The sequence below is a fragment of the Panthera onca genome, chromosome A1 (genome assembly GCF_046562875.1).
Source record: "Panthera onca isolate mPanOnc1 chromosome A1, mPanOnc1 haplotype 2, whole genome shotgun sequence".
Classification (NCBI taxonomy): Eukaryota; Metazoa; Chordata; class Mammalia; order Carnivora; family Felidae; genus Panthera; species Panthera onca.
The window spans coordinates 76,165,611-76,181,657 of NC_138339.1; the positions used below are offsets into that span (position 1 = coordinate 76,165,611).

Genomic DNA, 16,047 nt, shown 5'->3' on the forward strand with positions numbered 1-16,047 from the left:
CTCTGTACTGAGAGCTCAGAGCCTGGAGCCTGCTTCGGATTCTGTGTCTCCCTCTCTCTACCCCTCACCCACTCACACTCTGTCTCTCTCTCTCTCTCATAAATAAATAATCATTAAAAAATTAAAAAAAAAAAAAGGAGGACTCTCCTGCTCTCTCAGATGGCAAATATCTAATAAGAGGGTGTGGATTCCTCTTGACTCTGAGGTTCCTAGGGTTTCTAAACCATTATCTAGTCCTTATAGTCCTCACTTGTCCTTTAAAAGTTAATTAAAATTTTCAATATGTTTTTAAATTTTCTTTTATGGTTGCTACCTCCTCCTTCTGTGTTCTGCCAAAGCTGAAAGAGTCTGTGTGTCCCATTCTTCTTCCTAGGGGTTTGTTACCCTTTGGAAGCAATTCACCTCATTGCTTTGCAAATGTAGTTCTCCAGTGGGTTTAAAAAAGTGATAATTTTTTATATAATCCAGATTTTTTTTCTTGGTTGTTATGTTGTTATTGTCTTGGTTATTATGTTGTTGTTTTCTTGGTTATTATTGTTATTAGAGTCAGGTACATTCTGTTTGGCTCTGTATATTCTGGGTAGAAGCAAAAGTCTTAGAATCATTTCTTTTGATCAAAGCCATCTTTTTCCCTCTGCTCTCAGGCAGTGCCCAGTCAGGTACTAAAGCACGAGAGTAAGAGTCCCCTGGCTTTCCACCCTCCAAGGCATGTTGTTTCCTTTATGCTTATTAATGTCATGAAGCAATGTGAGGGTGAACCCTAGTTGAATATGATGAATATGGAAAGACTAAGGTATTTTTCCTACTTATGTAGTGACCACATGTTTGACAAAGTAGGTCTCCTAATAAGGGCAAAATAACATTTCCACGTACTGATGGGCATATAGTGAGGCAAGATGAGGACTCAGGTTGGAGGTGGGGTCTGTGGTACCCTCCTCCCCAGCACTTCTCAGTGTGTTTTTTCTCTTGGTCTACCAGCCCTAGCACTTACTAGCAGCTCAAAATTTTTTTGAAGATCTGTATTGTTTTTGGTGACACAATGTCTAATCCATTGGAGGGAAGCTAGTTTCATTTTTCCTATAAAGTCACCCCGCCCATATATATGGCCTGAATAATTAATATTTGTGCCTGAGAAAAGGAAGACAATAAGAAGACGAATTTTCACCATAAAAACATACAAGTTTCACATTCTGCTACTAGTCTCCTATATTCTTTCTTTTCAGTAAAATTGTTGTACCTAAGAAGGTGAATGACACGGGGTCCCATCCCACTATTTAGGGAGGAAAATAATAATCCTTTCTGTTCTTGGCTAAGGGTAGTTTCTAGGACAATAATTTATATATGTAAAACACTTTACTTAGGCACATTCATTGGAATATTGTTTTATGATCTTTGCTGGTTTCTCCGAATATGATAGAAGTGTCTTTTTTCATGTCTCTGATTTCTCCTGGTCCTTCAACACTTTGCAAGCTGTTTCTAGTGAGACCATCCAGTTCAAAAAACATTACAGTAAGGTAAGTCTGGGGGAATTTGGGGGACAGTTCTGATATCGCATCACTGCACATTTCTCTTTCCTTGCTTCCTAATAAAAAGTACTAAATCCACTAGAGTTACTCTGGCGCCCCCTGTTCGTGCTGGCAATGATCAGAATCTAGTCATAGTAGCTTCCTCCCCACCCCCCCCAACCCCCCCCCCCCCCCCACCCCTTCACCACGTGGAAGCAGAGAAGGAAACAGCCTTGGAAGTTCTCTCTGGGCAACTGTCACCCTTACAGGGACGTTTGCCTTCTGCTCAAGGAGAAACGTTCCCTCTGGAGGCCTGGGCTGCAGGTGCCTCCGGTGGCCCCCAGTTCCCTGACGTCGGGCCCGCCGGCGTTTTGGTGGAGCAGGTGGAGCAGGCCGCGCCTGGAAACCGCAGGGCACACCTCCTCTAGCCCGGCGCCGCCCTCTGTGAACCAAGACCCCGGCCTCCGCAGGCCACAGTCCCATGCAGGACGCCCGAGTAGACATGGGGCCCCAGGCTTCCCCGGCCCAGCTTTCTGAGGACACCTTGGCCGAGGAGGCCGGGAACGCCACGAAAAGAACCCTGCCATCAGGGGACGGCCTGATCAAGTTCCACGGTTTCCCACAACAGGGGAACGATCAGGCTGTGGCCAGACCCGCCCTTAGGAAGAAAACACGAGAAGGGAAAGAAAGTTTGGAAAGGCCTTGTGGCTTGGGCTGTATAGTTATTCCCAGCTGTCAGCGTTTCAACAACATCCAGTGCTTCCTGGTTTTCTTCTGCATCCTGGTCGTCTCTCAAGGTGAGCCTGAGCGAGGGTGGCGGTCGTTGTGGTGAGGGCTGTGGCGGGGTGCCTCAGGGTTGCTGAGGTGGGGGAGGCGGGGGACAAGTGGGGGAGAGGACTCTGTGTGGTGACCAGCTTGAGGCAGCTGTACTCTCACGTTTTCAAGGTACGTCTGGAATAAAAACAGGTGAAAGGGCCCATTACTTGGGGTTTGTACGCCTGTCATTGCTTCACCTCTGCAGGCACCTGGTGACGCAGTCTGCCTAGCACAGTGTGTGTGACAGGGGCCCGGCCTCCAGCTAGCCGCTGGAGGGAGGGTAGTGCTGAGCCATTTGATGTTTGGTCACCAACTCTGAGAAGTTCAGGGCTGAATTACTTGAGGGATTAAAGTAAACCTGAAAACTGTGGCCACTGGTGTGTTCCTGCTTGTGCTCACAATTTTGAGACACATACTGGCCGAGCAGCTCCCCGCCTGGAGTTTGTTTCCTCATGTGTGAATTGAGGAGGTGAAGTGGGACCTCAAATAATCTATATCAGAGAACCCAAACTGGAACGTGTTTATCTTGGAGGGAACAGTTTAACAAAGAATGTGAATTTGAATGCCTTTTGGGGGGGTATGCATTCTTACTTGGCCACAGTTATCACCCCGCCCATTATTTAGATTCATAGCCTGTTTACACTGACGGCATCGAACTTTGCCAAAAATGATCCCCTTTTGCTCTAAAATGTTATGTCTAAGTAAGTGCAATAAAAAGGCTGTATATGATAAGAATCACAAGAAGCACACATAAATAGTGATCAGTTTGTCTTGATTTTATTAAAGTAGTTTCTTGGGAAGAGGCATTTGAATTGTGCCTTGATAAAAGAGTACAGTTCTGATAGCTGGGATGTAGTTGAGGAGTATTTATTGTAAAAGGAAATCAATGAATGAATTTTTTGAAAAATAAACACTCAGATATAGAAAAGCCTTGTTCTAGACTGTTAAGTGACAAGTTTGGTTTGGATGATGGTTTCACCTAAGCACCAAAAGGAGTAATTATATTTATTTTATTCATTGTGTCTCCCCAGGACTTAATTATAGTGACTAAGTTAGAAAATACACTCAATAAATATGTATTGACTGCATAAATCAATAAAAAGAAGAAGGAAAAGACAGATTGTCACCACATTAAGTTCTTTAAATACCAGACCGAGAATTTTGAAAGGATACTAAAAGGTGTTTGTTTGTTTGTATTTATTTATTTATTTATTTATTTATTTATTTATTTAAATGTTTATTTTGAGAGAGAGAGAGAGAGAGAGAGAGACAGACCACAAGGGGTGGGGGGAGGGGAGTGGCAGAGAGAGAGGAAGACACAGAATCCGAAGCAGGTTCCAGGCTGTCAGCACAGAGCCCGACGTGGGGCTTGAACTCACGGACCGTGAGATCATGACCTGAGCTGAAGTCAGACGCTTAACCGACTGAGCCACCCAGGCACCCCAAAAGGCATTTATTTTTTATTAATGTGCTAGGTGATGAGTAAGAAGCTTTACAGGTATTAACTCACTAAATAGAATCTTCTTATTAGGCTAGTAAGGAAGAGCCATTGGAGGTTTTTGAGCAACTGGTTTACAGTGAATATTTTTAGCTCCACTACTCATTAATGACTTCATACAGGTTATTAGCTCAGTTGGGTATAACGTTGAGGTTTCCATTCATAAAATGATATATCTCTGCATGTATATTTATCAGTTGATCTATTTCTTATTTATTGTTACATTTTAAACAATTTTTAAAATAATTTCAAACATGCAGAAAGGGTGCAAAGTGATACAAAGAATTCCTATGGCTCATACACCCAGATTTTCTAGTTGTTTACGTTTTACCACATTTGTTGCTTCACTTTTTCTCTGTACCTACAGACTTTTTTCAGACACGGTACCCCATTACTGCTAAATACTTCAGTGTAAATTTTCCCGAAGTGAGGACACTGTTCTATATAACCAGTATACACCCTTTTCAGTCAGGAATATAAGTGCAACACTATCATCAAATTAGGAATTGGTGGTGCCAGTCAGATAACGCCAACTGCCTCAATATGCCTCAACTGCCACGAACATTTTTAGACATTAATCTGCAGCAATTACTCATTTTTTCCCTGTTTCTTATGTCCACACAAGTCTTAAAGTATATGGATCTTTCATTCTGTATGTTGAACTTCAACCTGGTTATGTTTGATGTCTCCTTATAACCAGACTCAGGCCATGCCTGCCTGATTGGATCCAGGCTGTTATGAAATTGGTATCAGGTGTAGTCCCAGAAGATCTACCCATAAAGATGGGATTTTTTAGGACTGGTTTTATTATTCCTTTCGTCTTGAGGGAAGTTCTGAGCTGTTTGACAGTGGAAGATAGGTAGTCATTTTTGGTATGTGATGGCATTATAATGAATCAAGCTATCACTTGTGTTTGATTGGGATGAAGTACGAGTTGAAGTATGTTATCTTAAAAGCCCAAGTGTCTCTACACTTTACTTTGTGGAAGTGATAATGACCATAAGGATTCTGGTGTAGGAGGGACTCTTGAGTGCCCTTAAAAAGTGCACTTATGAAGGGAAAATGACAAACTCCTATCTGATAACTCTCAGCTCAAGTCCTGGTCTGAGAATTCTAGAGCTCCCATCACATCCCTAAAATAAGTTCTCATTTCTTTGAACTGCAGAGCTTGTATTTTTGGAAATCAAATACAGAATTTAAGTGTATGGGCCTATGGGTTATAATGCCAGTGTAATGCACAATCTTGTCAGGTTTGTCCTGCATCTTCTCCTCTGTTACATTTCCAAGAAGAGTTGTTAATTTTTTAGTCTGTTCAGTTTATTGCCTGTTAGGACAGAGTGGTGACTTCCAAGCTCCTTACATGTAGAACTGTTACAGTATGAATTGTAATTGAACCAGGACTTATAAGTTTTTGTGTGGACATATATTTTCATTTCTGTGGCTTTTATGCCTGGAAGTGAAATTGATGTATCCTATGATAACTCTTTGATTCACTTTTTAAGTATGCTATAGGTTTTTCACATGTGTGCTTTATTGGTTTGACGAAGTTGCTTTCTATTCCTAGTTCATTGAGTATTTTTATTATGAAAGTGTTTTGGATTTTGCTATATGCTTTTTTTTTTTGATGTTTGTGTGGGTTTTGTCCTTTATTATATTAATCTAGTGAATCACATTGATTCATTTTCATATATTGGAATGAAATTAAGAAACACTATGATTTTGCACATTTAAATTGGGTGAAGCATTCAAAATAATTGTACACAGAGACAATTTACTTGAGGAGTTTTGTAAAGTATTAGTAAAAAATTCTCTGAATGGAGTATTTTGACTAAAATATTTCAGTACAAAAAAAAAGAACTTCGAACATTATTTAGTAGTGTTTTCTTTAGATAGTTACGCACCTGTAGAGAGTGTTTTCTCAAAATATGATCTACAGTGAACAGTCTTTTGGAGCTTTATATTAAGTAACAATTATTTTTGAGGTCTCTAAGACCTCATTCAGGCTGAATGATTCACTAGAAGCATGTGGACTCAGAGAAAGATGTTATTCTCATGGTTATGACTTATCCTCATGGTTACAATAAAAGGATACAGATTAAAATCAGTAAAGACACATGGGACAAAATCCATAAGAGACCAGGCCCAAGCTTCCATGTGTCCTTTCCCAGTGGAATTGCATGGCCATGCTTAATTTTTCCAGCAACGATGTATGATAACACATGCAAAGAGTTGTCAAAAAAGGAAGCTTATGTGAGCCTTAGTGTCCAAGTTTTGGGGAAGTATTACTCATGTAAGCATACAGCATCAGTGTGACTGACCTGAACTACTCAGACTCCATTACCCCACTCCTACACACACAACAAAACATGCGTTCTCCAGAAATTATATTGTTAGCATAAATTATCTGATCAAACTGGTACAGCATGGCCCAAGGCCTCAGGCATACAACAACAGATGTTCACCTTAAATTACCTTATTAATATAAACTTTTTTACTGGTTCTGTGTGGCCCCAGGCCTCGGGTGTAATAAAGCACTCTTAACAGGCAGCATATTACAAGCGTTCAGAGTCCTTTTCCAGGAGCCAATCAAAGGCCAGTTTTGAAGACAGGCATTTTTTTGAGCAACCACGGCCTGCTGAGTTAACCCTGTACTACAAAACTATACAAAGCAACTTGAATGAATTGCTGCTAATTTCATGAGAACAGTTAAACAAAAGATCATATTAAAAATATATTCTCCAAAAAATATGAATAACATTTTATTAGAGACAAGTATGGCTAAGAAGTTAAAGTATGTGAGTGCATATCAAGAGTCATATTCTTTTATTTCGTAAAAGTTATATATAATATAAAGTTTTGAAAAGTTTTAAAATAAACTTTTAGCTTCACCAATGTAATAAAACTAATTTGTCCGTAAATTACAATGTGAATTGTAATTGAACCAGGAAAAAAAAAAAAAAACTGTGAGAGCAGGAGGGTGGTGCAGTGAGAGAGGGGGAGAGAGAGAATCTCAAGCAGGCTCCATGCTGTCAGTGCAGAGCCTGATGGGGCTGGGGGTGGGGGAGAGGGGGAACTTGATCTTAGGAACTGTGAGATCATGACCTGAGCTGAAATCAAGAGTTGGACACTTAATCAACAGAACCATCCAGGCACCTCTAGAACTTTTGACTACAAAGATTCTAGGGTTGACTGATTGCTTCTGATTGTTCTAGAAAGTTTACAGAAAGAAAATGAGAAGTTTAGGGCATGATTAGGGAAATGTGTCAGCTTCTCTGATGGTTCTATGAGAATCTCATCACTTATAGTGACACACTGCATATTTTGATCATTTCCAACCCCGAATTACAGTGTAAGTTCAATTCACAGATTTATCAGATCACTTTTGTCAGAGTTAAGACATTGATTGTGGAAAAGCAGAACCCTAAGATTTGGGATCAAGGCATTTGGGGAATTGAATGAGTGTGAGGACCATAAATCCCCAAATCCTGAACTTCCTTTCCCAGTAGGAGCAAATATTTCTCCTATGTCTGAAGAAAAATCAATTACTTGCTTGAAAATATTAACATTACCTCACCCAAGTGAAGGGAGTGCTGGTTGCCCTTATGATCTACCCCACCACCCCTTACTGTTGCCTGTACCATAACTAGAATTAGATCCCAGCCTTCATAGAATGACTAACATAAAATCAAACCTGGGAGATAATATACACCAAAAATTTCCCTGCCAGTTCAGTGACGTGTCTAGGGAATGATTGGTTTGGAGTGTGAGGGCTACCTCTTTTAAAGTGAAGGAAAGTTTCTTCACTTGTTCTACTCACTATTAAGAAACATAATCTTTAGTGAACCTATGGTTTTTTGAAGGTGGAAATATGTTATGGTAGATAGTCACACTGTAGCTCCACTCAGGGGAGGCCCTAAAAAAAGTAGAGGAAAAAGGAAATATTCCCAGCGGGCAGAACATTAAGAAGTATATCTGGTTATCTATATTGCCTAGAATGGCATGCTGCCATTGCCTAATGGTTTCACCATTTGGTAACTAGAGGAGAACTGGGAAAGTGTTATGTCTACTTAAATGGGCATAGTTCTCCTTTGTGGATGTTCACCAAAGAAATCCATTACAGAGAAAGCGTTCAACAATGAGATAGATAACCATACTGTGAAATTAGCCAGCCGCTTTCCCCAGTCATTGCATGTCTTGTTCAGTGGGCTCATATTTATAGTGGCAACTGCGTCAAGAATGGAGGTTATGAAAGAGCTGGATGCATAATTTATCTTGACCAGCATTGATATGGCTATTGCACTTATTGATTGCCTTATATACTGTCATGATCACTTATTATCACATTGCTTTAAATGAAGGAACTCATTTTATAGGAGAAGAAATGTATCAGGATGTTCATGTTCATGGAATTCACTGATCTTACTACATATTTCCATAACCCAAAACTCTTGGCCTTATAGATGATTATAATGTCCTATAGAGGACTCAGGTAAGGTCCAGCTAGGAGACAACAATAAAAAAATGGAGATGCTGTCCTGTAGGGTGAGGCATATGCTTTGAGATAGCAGCCTACACATGTCATGCATGATCAAGAAGTACAAGAGGGGGTGAATAGTGGAAGAAGGGGGTTATAAATATCAACTGTGTTTGCATAACTATTTAGAGAAATAAAAACAACAATGATGCATTTTTCTCTCATTTGTTTTATGTGTACACAAACACATATACATTTGTGTGTGTGTGTGTGTGTGTATGTGTGTGTATTCCAATATTTTTCTTTTTCCCTTTTTATTTGATCAAAGAGTATTATGGGAGATAATGTTGCAAGTTTATCTCTAGGTTACAGAATATCCCTGAGAAGGAAAATTAATATCCCAACACCAGAGTTGGACATAGTTACTGACAGGACATTTCTTGCTTTGGCCATTATTCCCCTTGGCCACATCTAAAATGAGAGTTGAGGAAAATTCTTCTCTTTGATGCAGCAACATTTTTATACCTTGTTTCCTCCTGGTCTTGCTCTGTTAAACTGTTGTTGCTCTAAGTTTGACTTATGGTTTCTTTTTCAATGTAATTCCCTTGCAAATTTAGTTAAGTCTATGATGTCTTTGATTAGTTATTTATACCTTTTATACCATTTATACCTTTGCAATTTACTTTTTGTATTGAGAAAATCCATTCAGGTTTGCGATTGAACTAGAAGATGGATTCACATTACCTTGAGATATATATGATGACTGGTTGGACTGACTGTGTGTCTCTGCTTTTGAGGGAAAGAGTGAGAACATGTTTGTAAGAATGAGAATTGCAAAATGTTAGGCAGAAACATGATGGTGTCCCTGCTAATTTGGTATGTTAGTTTAAATAGAAGAAAGGTGAAAATATGTCCTGAGTAGTCTAAAGGGTGAGTTCTCAAGTTACTTGTCTGTTGGCCATAAACTTCATCATTCACGGTCTGGACTCATTCCTCTATTTACAAAGGGGACTGGGAGCTTGTAAACTACAATTGTCAGCCTTTCTTTCTCTCTGGCTTCCACTTAGGTGGTGCCAGTGAGAGGCTATGGCAGTAGATTTGCAAAACGGGCAAAGGAAGGCCTCTTTTTTGTTTTTTCCTCTCTGTCTGTGGTGATGTTTTTGGCAAGAGCAGCAATGCTTGGTGAGGAAAAGCCCCTGGATTTATGGTCAGGAATCACTTCAGCTTCATCAGCAGCAACAGTGCTTATGGTTGTAGGTCTGCAACTGCAAGAGCAGCCGAAGCAGTGGGTGGCTGTGAGTTGGCTCTCAAAGCATTATGTGGGTCCTGGCTTCCTGCAAGAGAGGCGGTGACGGCAATTCCAGCTGGAGCAGCAGCAGTGGCCCATGCTCCCGCAACCTCCCTTGGCGTAGGGATCCTGAGTTTTGACAAGTAACTCTTTTCCCTTTTCATTCCAAAAAATGTATTATTTTGGTAACCAATGTCTATATTAATTTATTTTTCTTTCAAATATTTAGCATATTTTTTCCTAGTTGTATACTGAGGGATAGAAAAGCACCCGTAGGATACTATTTATTTAGTGTTCAGGAACATGACAAACAATTCCTGTATTATTCAAGGATATACACATTGTCAAAAAAAAAGTGTTTAAAAGGGTCAGAAATGATAAACTTCAAATCTAGGATGTGCGTTATGGAGAGAGAGAGAGGAATATGTTTGGGGAGTACATATTGGGCTTCAAATATTTTGATAATGTTTTATTTCTTGTTCTGGGTAGTAGATAAACATAATTATTAGATTGTTATTTATTCATATTCTATGATTTAAATGAATACATTAAAATAAATATCAGTTGGCACAAAAACAGACACTCAGATCGATGGAACAGAATAGAGAACCCAGAAATGGACCCACAAATGTATGGCCAACTAATCTTTGACAGAGCAGGAAAGAATATCCAGTGGAATAAAGACAGTCTCTTCAGCAAGTGGAAAACTGGACAGCGACATGCAGAAGAATGAACCTGGACCACTTTCTTACACCATACACAAAAATAAACTCAAAATGGCTGAAAGACCTAAATTTAAGGCAGGAAGCCATCAAAATCCTCAAGAAGAAAGCAGGCAAGAACCTCTTTGATCTTGGCCACAGCAACTTCTTACTCAACACATCTTCAGAGGCAAGGGAAACAAAAGCAAAAATGAACTACTGGGACCTCATCAATATAAAAAGCTTCGCACAGCGAAAGAAACAATCAGCAAAACTAAAAGGCAGTCGGCAGAATGGGAGAAGATATTTGCAAACGACATACCAGATAAAGGGTTAGTATCCAAAATCTATAAAGAACTGATCAAACTCAACACCCAAAAAACAAATAATCCAGTGAATAAATGGGCAAAAGACATGAATAGACACTTCTCCAAAGAAGACATCCAGATGGCCAACCGACACATGAAAAAATGCTCAACATCACTCATCATCAGGGAAATACAAATCAAAACCACCATGAGATACCACCTTACACGTGTCAGAATGGCTAACACTAACAACTCAGGCAACAACAGATGTTGGCGAGGATACAGAGAAAGAGGATCTCTTTTGCATTGTTGGTGGGAAAGCAAGCTGGTGCAGCCACTCTGGACAACAGTATGAAAGTTCCTCAAAAAATTAAAAATAGGGGTGTCTGAATGGCTGAGTCGGTTAAGTGTCCGACTTCAGCTCAGGTCATGATCTCACAGCTTGTGAGTTTGAGCCCCGCATTGGGCTCTGGGCTGCCAGCTCAGGCCCTGGAGCCTGCTTCAGATTCTGTGTCTCCCTCTGTCTGCCCCTCCGCTGCTTGCCCTCTGTCTCTCACATTGTCTCAAAAATAAATAAACATTAAAAAATTAAAAAAAATTAAATATAGAACTACCCTACGACCCAGCAATTGCACTACTAGGTATTTATCCAAGGGATACAGGTGCGCTGTTTCGAAGGGACAGATGCACCGTAATGTTTATAGCAGCACTATCAACAATAGCCAATGTATGGAAAGAGCACAAATGTCTGTAGATGGATGAATGGATAAAGAAGATGTGGTATATATATATACAATGGAGTATTACTCGGCAATCCAAAAGAATGAAATCTTGCCATTTGCAACTATGTGGATGGAACTGGAGGGTATTATGCTAAGTGAAATGAGTCAGAGAAAGAGAAATATCATATGACTTCACTCATATGAGGACTTTAAGAGACAAAACAGATGAGCATAAGGGAAGGGAAACAAAAATAATATAAAAACAGGGAGGGGGACAAAACATAAGAGACTCTTAAATATGGAGAACAAACTGAGGGTTACTGGAGGGGTTGTGGGAGGGGGGATGGGCTAAATGGGTAAGGGGCATTAAGGGCAATGTTGAAATCATTGTTGCACTATATGGTAACTAATTTGGATGTAAATTAAAAAAATTAAAACCACTCTAAAAAAAAGGAAAAAAATTCAAAAATAAATACAATAAATATCAGTAAAAAATCACTATTCTTCAGTAAATAGGTACAAAAATTCAGTTATTAAGTATTTCTTAGAGGTTAAGGTCTGTTAGCATTTTAGAAAATGGATCGTGTGCTTATAGGGTTAAACAATCAGAATAATGTAAAATAAATTTAATGTAAATTGTTTTGCTTTGTAATGATTATAATGGTGTTCTTTTTTGTCTCTTAAATGCATACTATGGCTTTCTTTTTTTTTCTTTTTACATTTTAGGTATTGTGTTTGGTCTTGTAGATCTAAGCATTGACACTTTTCAGAAGGAGAATCATCTGGGGACCAGTGAAAATTTAGTGTTATCTTTGACTTATGATATTTCATCTTGCCTGATAGTACTATTTATATCACACTATGGAGGGAGAGGAAACATACCAAGATGGATTGCATTTTCTTCCTTTTTAGTAGGACTTGGCTCACTTTTCTTTGCTTTTCCATACATTAGTGATGGACGTTATCAATTGAGTGCAGACCCTGAAGGTAAGATTATAAAAGACACAACAAATTACTATTCATTTAAACCATTTCCTCTAGAAATTCAAAATAGACTGTGATATTTGTGTGTACATCCATCCATCTGTATCTATTTATATTACCAAGTTTATTAAGCTAATTAATTATAGCTCCATACTAACATTTATGTGCCTGTCTCTCATCTTCTCATGATCAGATACCCTTTCATTTAAGAATAGGGATAGGAAGAAGAAAGAATATTTTGGGATAATTGTTTATCTTTTGTCAGTTTTCATATATATTACAAATCTCTTGAGAACTTTGGTAATTCCTTATGTCTTCCACAGTATGCTTTAATTAATCCCTTTATTTTGACCTCAACACACATACACACAAGCAGAAATAAGTACATAAATAAACAGAAAAAGAAAGATTACACCTTTTTGAAGGTACTCCTACCATTTCAAAATGGGAGCTGCCCTTTTGCATAGTACTTGGAATCTGAAGAGATTAGTGACTTCTTTACTTTGTTCATTTTTTAATAAGTTTATTCCACAATCTTTTTGCTGTTCCCAGTAGAAGAAGTCTATTTTGAGGTTTCATAGTGCTATTTCTGACACTGTTGTGTTGGGTACTTTATTGTTGTGTATAGTTCTATAAAAATGTTAAAATGAATTTACCCATTTTGACAACTTTAAACTGGACTTTAGCAAGGCATGGTGGAAAAAGCCATGAGGATGTGTCCATGTTTGTATGTATGTGTATATACATGCTTATGATATTTAAAGGTATGCTTATGATGTGTGCTTATACTTTAAATAAATAATATTAAATATAGTTTAATATATACTATATAATTTGTATATTAAATATGTTGATATATCATCAGTATGTGAACTATATAACATTCACATATATTTATTATGTATTTATTACATTTGTACAATGTAAATATGTAGGCTAAATGTATTAATTTGTAGAATATATTTGTAGTATAATTAAGATATATATTTTTTTCCTGGGGACAAAAGTCAGGGGTACCTACCAGATGCCATATTTAAGAGGAACATGTGTGTATGTGTGTTTTGTATGTGTGTGTGTGTGTGTATGTGTGTATGCATATATTTACACATAATTGTGTATATACATGTAATTGTGCCTACACATTTATATGTGGTTTATAATATTTGTATCTTTCCCAATATTCCCACAAATATCCTTTTATAATTGTGTTTTTCAGAGAATATGGTGATTGATTGTAGAATGGCTACATTCAGTGTAAATTAAATGTTAACTAAAAAAAGCATACTGGTGGAAATAGCTTTGTAAAAGGTTAAATATTTCATGAGAGATACTGCATATTTGTTGTATGTGTAACTTTTGACTGATTTAATAAAAAAATTATCTTTTCAAAAGATACTTGCCAAGAAATGAAGATCATCAAGACTTGCAGGAAAGTCTCACCATCATTCCAAGCAAAATACATAGCTTCCTTCATCCTGGGGCAGACTGTGCAGGGAATAGCAGGCATGCCTCTTTATATCCTTGGAAGAGTCTTTATTGACAACAGTGTTGCCACACACTCAGCTGGCATTTATCTAGGCAAGTTGTTTTCCCTCTCTAATATGATTGACCCGTTTTGAATTTTTATTGAGCTTTTATATCTTGGTGTACATGTTGAAGCTGATATGGAAGCGCTAATTATTAGCTCTTATAATAATATTATAATAAATAATAACAGTATGTTTGACCTCAAAATCACATTGAGTTGCCTAATTCTGAGGAGTTGCTTGAGATTTGGAATTGTAGACAAGTCATCTGAAAGTCATCAAACAGATAAAGAAAAATTGGAAAAATACATACTGTCTTAAGTAATAAAATCTATACTCTTTATATGTGTGTCTAATATATATATAATACATATAACATTTATATGTTTTATATATATATGTATATATACATAGTTTGTAATATCAAACTTTATAGGCTGCGTTTCATTTCTCCAGGGAAAAAAAACTCAAATTATTATATTGAATTGCTTGCATAGTTGTATATTTAAGCTTTGGGGACATAGGTGGGAAGCAGCTGCCATCATGTTCGTAAGGAGATAGAAATATTGTTTCATACCTCCTCAGCGCTAGATTCAGTGTTGAAATCGTCATCACCATTGTACTAAGCCTTTTGCATACGTTAACTTACTTCATCTGTTTTGGGGAGCTCAGATATTTTGAAGTTAATGAAAATATAATCTTGTTCATCCCATCAAGAAGAGAAGTGATGTGCTATTTAATTGACTACAATGTAGTACTGTTTCCAGTGTTTTATGTCATGGTATCCTACAATAAATAACCCAGGGGTATATCTCAGAATAATCTGTATTTCCTTATGTTTTAATAGCTCCTGGCCCTGGTAGATCATCTGTCTGGACAGGGTTGTCTACCTATCATATTTTTTTTAAAAATTAGAAATTTAACAAAATATATATTGTGAAGGTGACTTAAGAGAAAATAGCATTTTGCACCAAAATAGTGCTTTTTCCACTGGAAGTAAGGAAAATTATGTCAATAGATTAAAATAGTTGACTTTCATATGTATATTTGCTTTTAGAAAAAAATTTGCAGTGATTTATTAGTGTTGGCTGAGGGTGGCAACAAATCTGTTTTACTTTTGGTTCTAATTGAGATGTACACATACACACTGCAGAAAGAAACTTACTGTATCTCCACCTCCTGCCACCATAGCTGCCAGGGTGAAGGATACAAGCTATCACAAATTAAAGTGAAATCAGGTATATCAAATTTATATTTATATTAAATATAAATATATTTATATCACATTAAATATATAGACTAAATAAGATACAGTGAATTATATAATTAACTTGCCTAAGTTTCTTTATTTATGCATTGGATGAAATACAGGATGGCTAATTTTATGTGTCTGTTTCACTAGATTACGGCAACCATTTATTTGTTTCAACACCAGTATAGACATTTATGCTATATTTTTTAAATGTGACTAACACAGTCAGTAGACTCTGAGTAAAGCAGATTACCCTCCATTATGTTGGTTAGCCTTATCCAATCGGTTGAAGGCTTTCAGAGGAAAGACTTGGGTTTCCCAAAAAAGAAGCAATTCTTTCACCAGACTGCTAGATAGAAACTCTGCCTGAGTTTTTCCAGCCTTCTGGTCTATCTTATGGATTTCAGGCTTAATTATGGACTCACTACTGTAACTTTAACTCTTACCTGGATTTCCAGCCTGCCAGCCTACTCTACAAATTTGGACTTGCCAGGCCTTACAGTTGCATGAGCCAATTATTTATAATCTCTCTCTCAATATCCTATTGGTTCTGCTTCTCAGTTCTGCTTCTCATAACTAATAAAGTTAGTTATGAAACTTTCAGAAGTAATCTATTTCAACCATGTAATTTTTATCATGACAGAACTGGCTTATGTAGTTGTTTGATGTTCAGTATTCATTTCATAGGCTTAATGGACGCTTCATTAATACTTGGATATTCTTTGGCTTATGTGATAGGAGCACCCCTTATGAAGGGGGCTGAAAACAATACTTTTCCTATTAGGTAAGTCATTTTATTTCATTTTTTGTTGTTGTTTATGTGATATAAAATATTTATTGGATATGTATAGCCTATAAACATATATTTTTAATTTGTTGTACCATATTTTTAAGAAAAACGTGAATGTGACTGATACGTGTATTTATGTGCATATAAATACACTTTTATATTTATTTGAAATGCAATATATTG

At 37.5% G+C, this 16,047-nt stretch overlaps 1 protein-coding gene across 6 annotated transcripts in view; it reads left to right on the top strand.

Moving 5' to 3' along the window:
- Positions 1–1,750: 1,750 nt before the first annotated feature.
- SLCO6A1 (solute carrier organic anion transporter family member 6A1) overlaps positions 1,751–16,047 on the top strand; it is a 100,498-nt gene continuing 86,201 nt past the window's right edge. For all 6 annotated transcript variants that reach the window (XM_060635285.3, XM_060635286.3, XM_060635289.3 and 3 more), the window contains exons 1-4: positions 1,751–2,302; positions 12,039–12,299; positions 13,689–13,874; positions 15,762–15,858. In XM_060635285.3, coding sequence (XP_060491268.3) covers positions 1,987–2,302; positions 12,039–12,299; positions 13,689–13,874; positions 15,762–15,858 — 860 coding nt within the window. In that variant the 5' untranslated portion in view covers positions 1,751–1,986. The remainder of the gene's footprint in view (positions 2,303–12,038; positions 12,300–13,688; positions 13,875–15,761; positions 15,859–16,047) is intronic.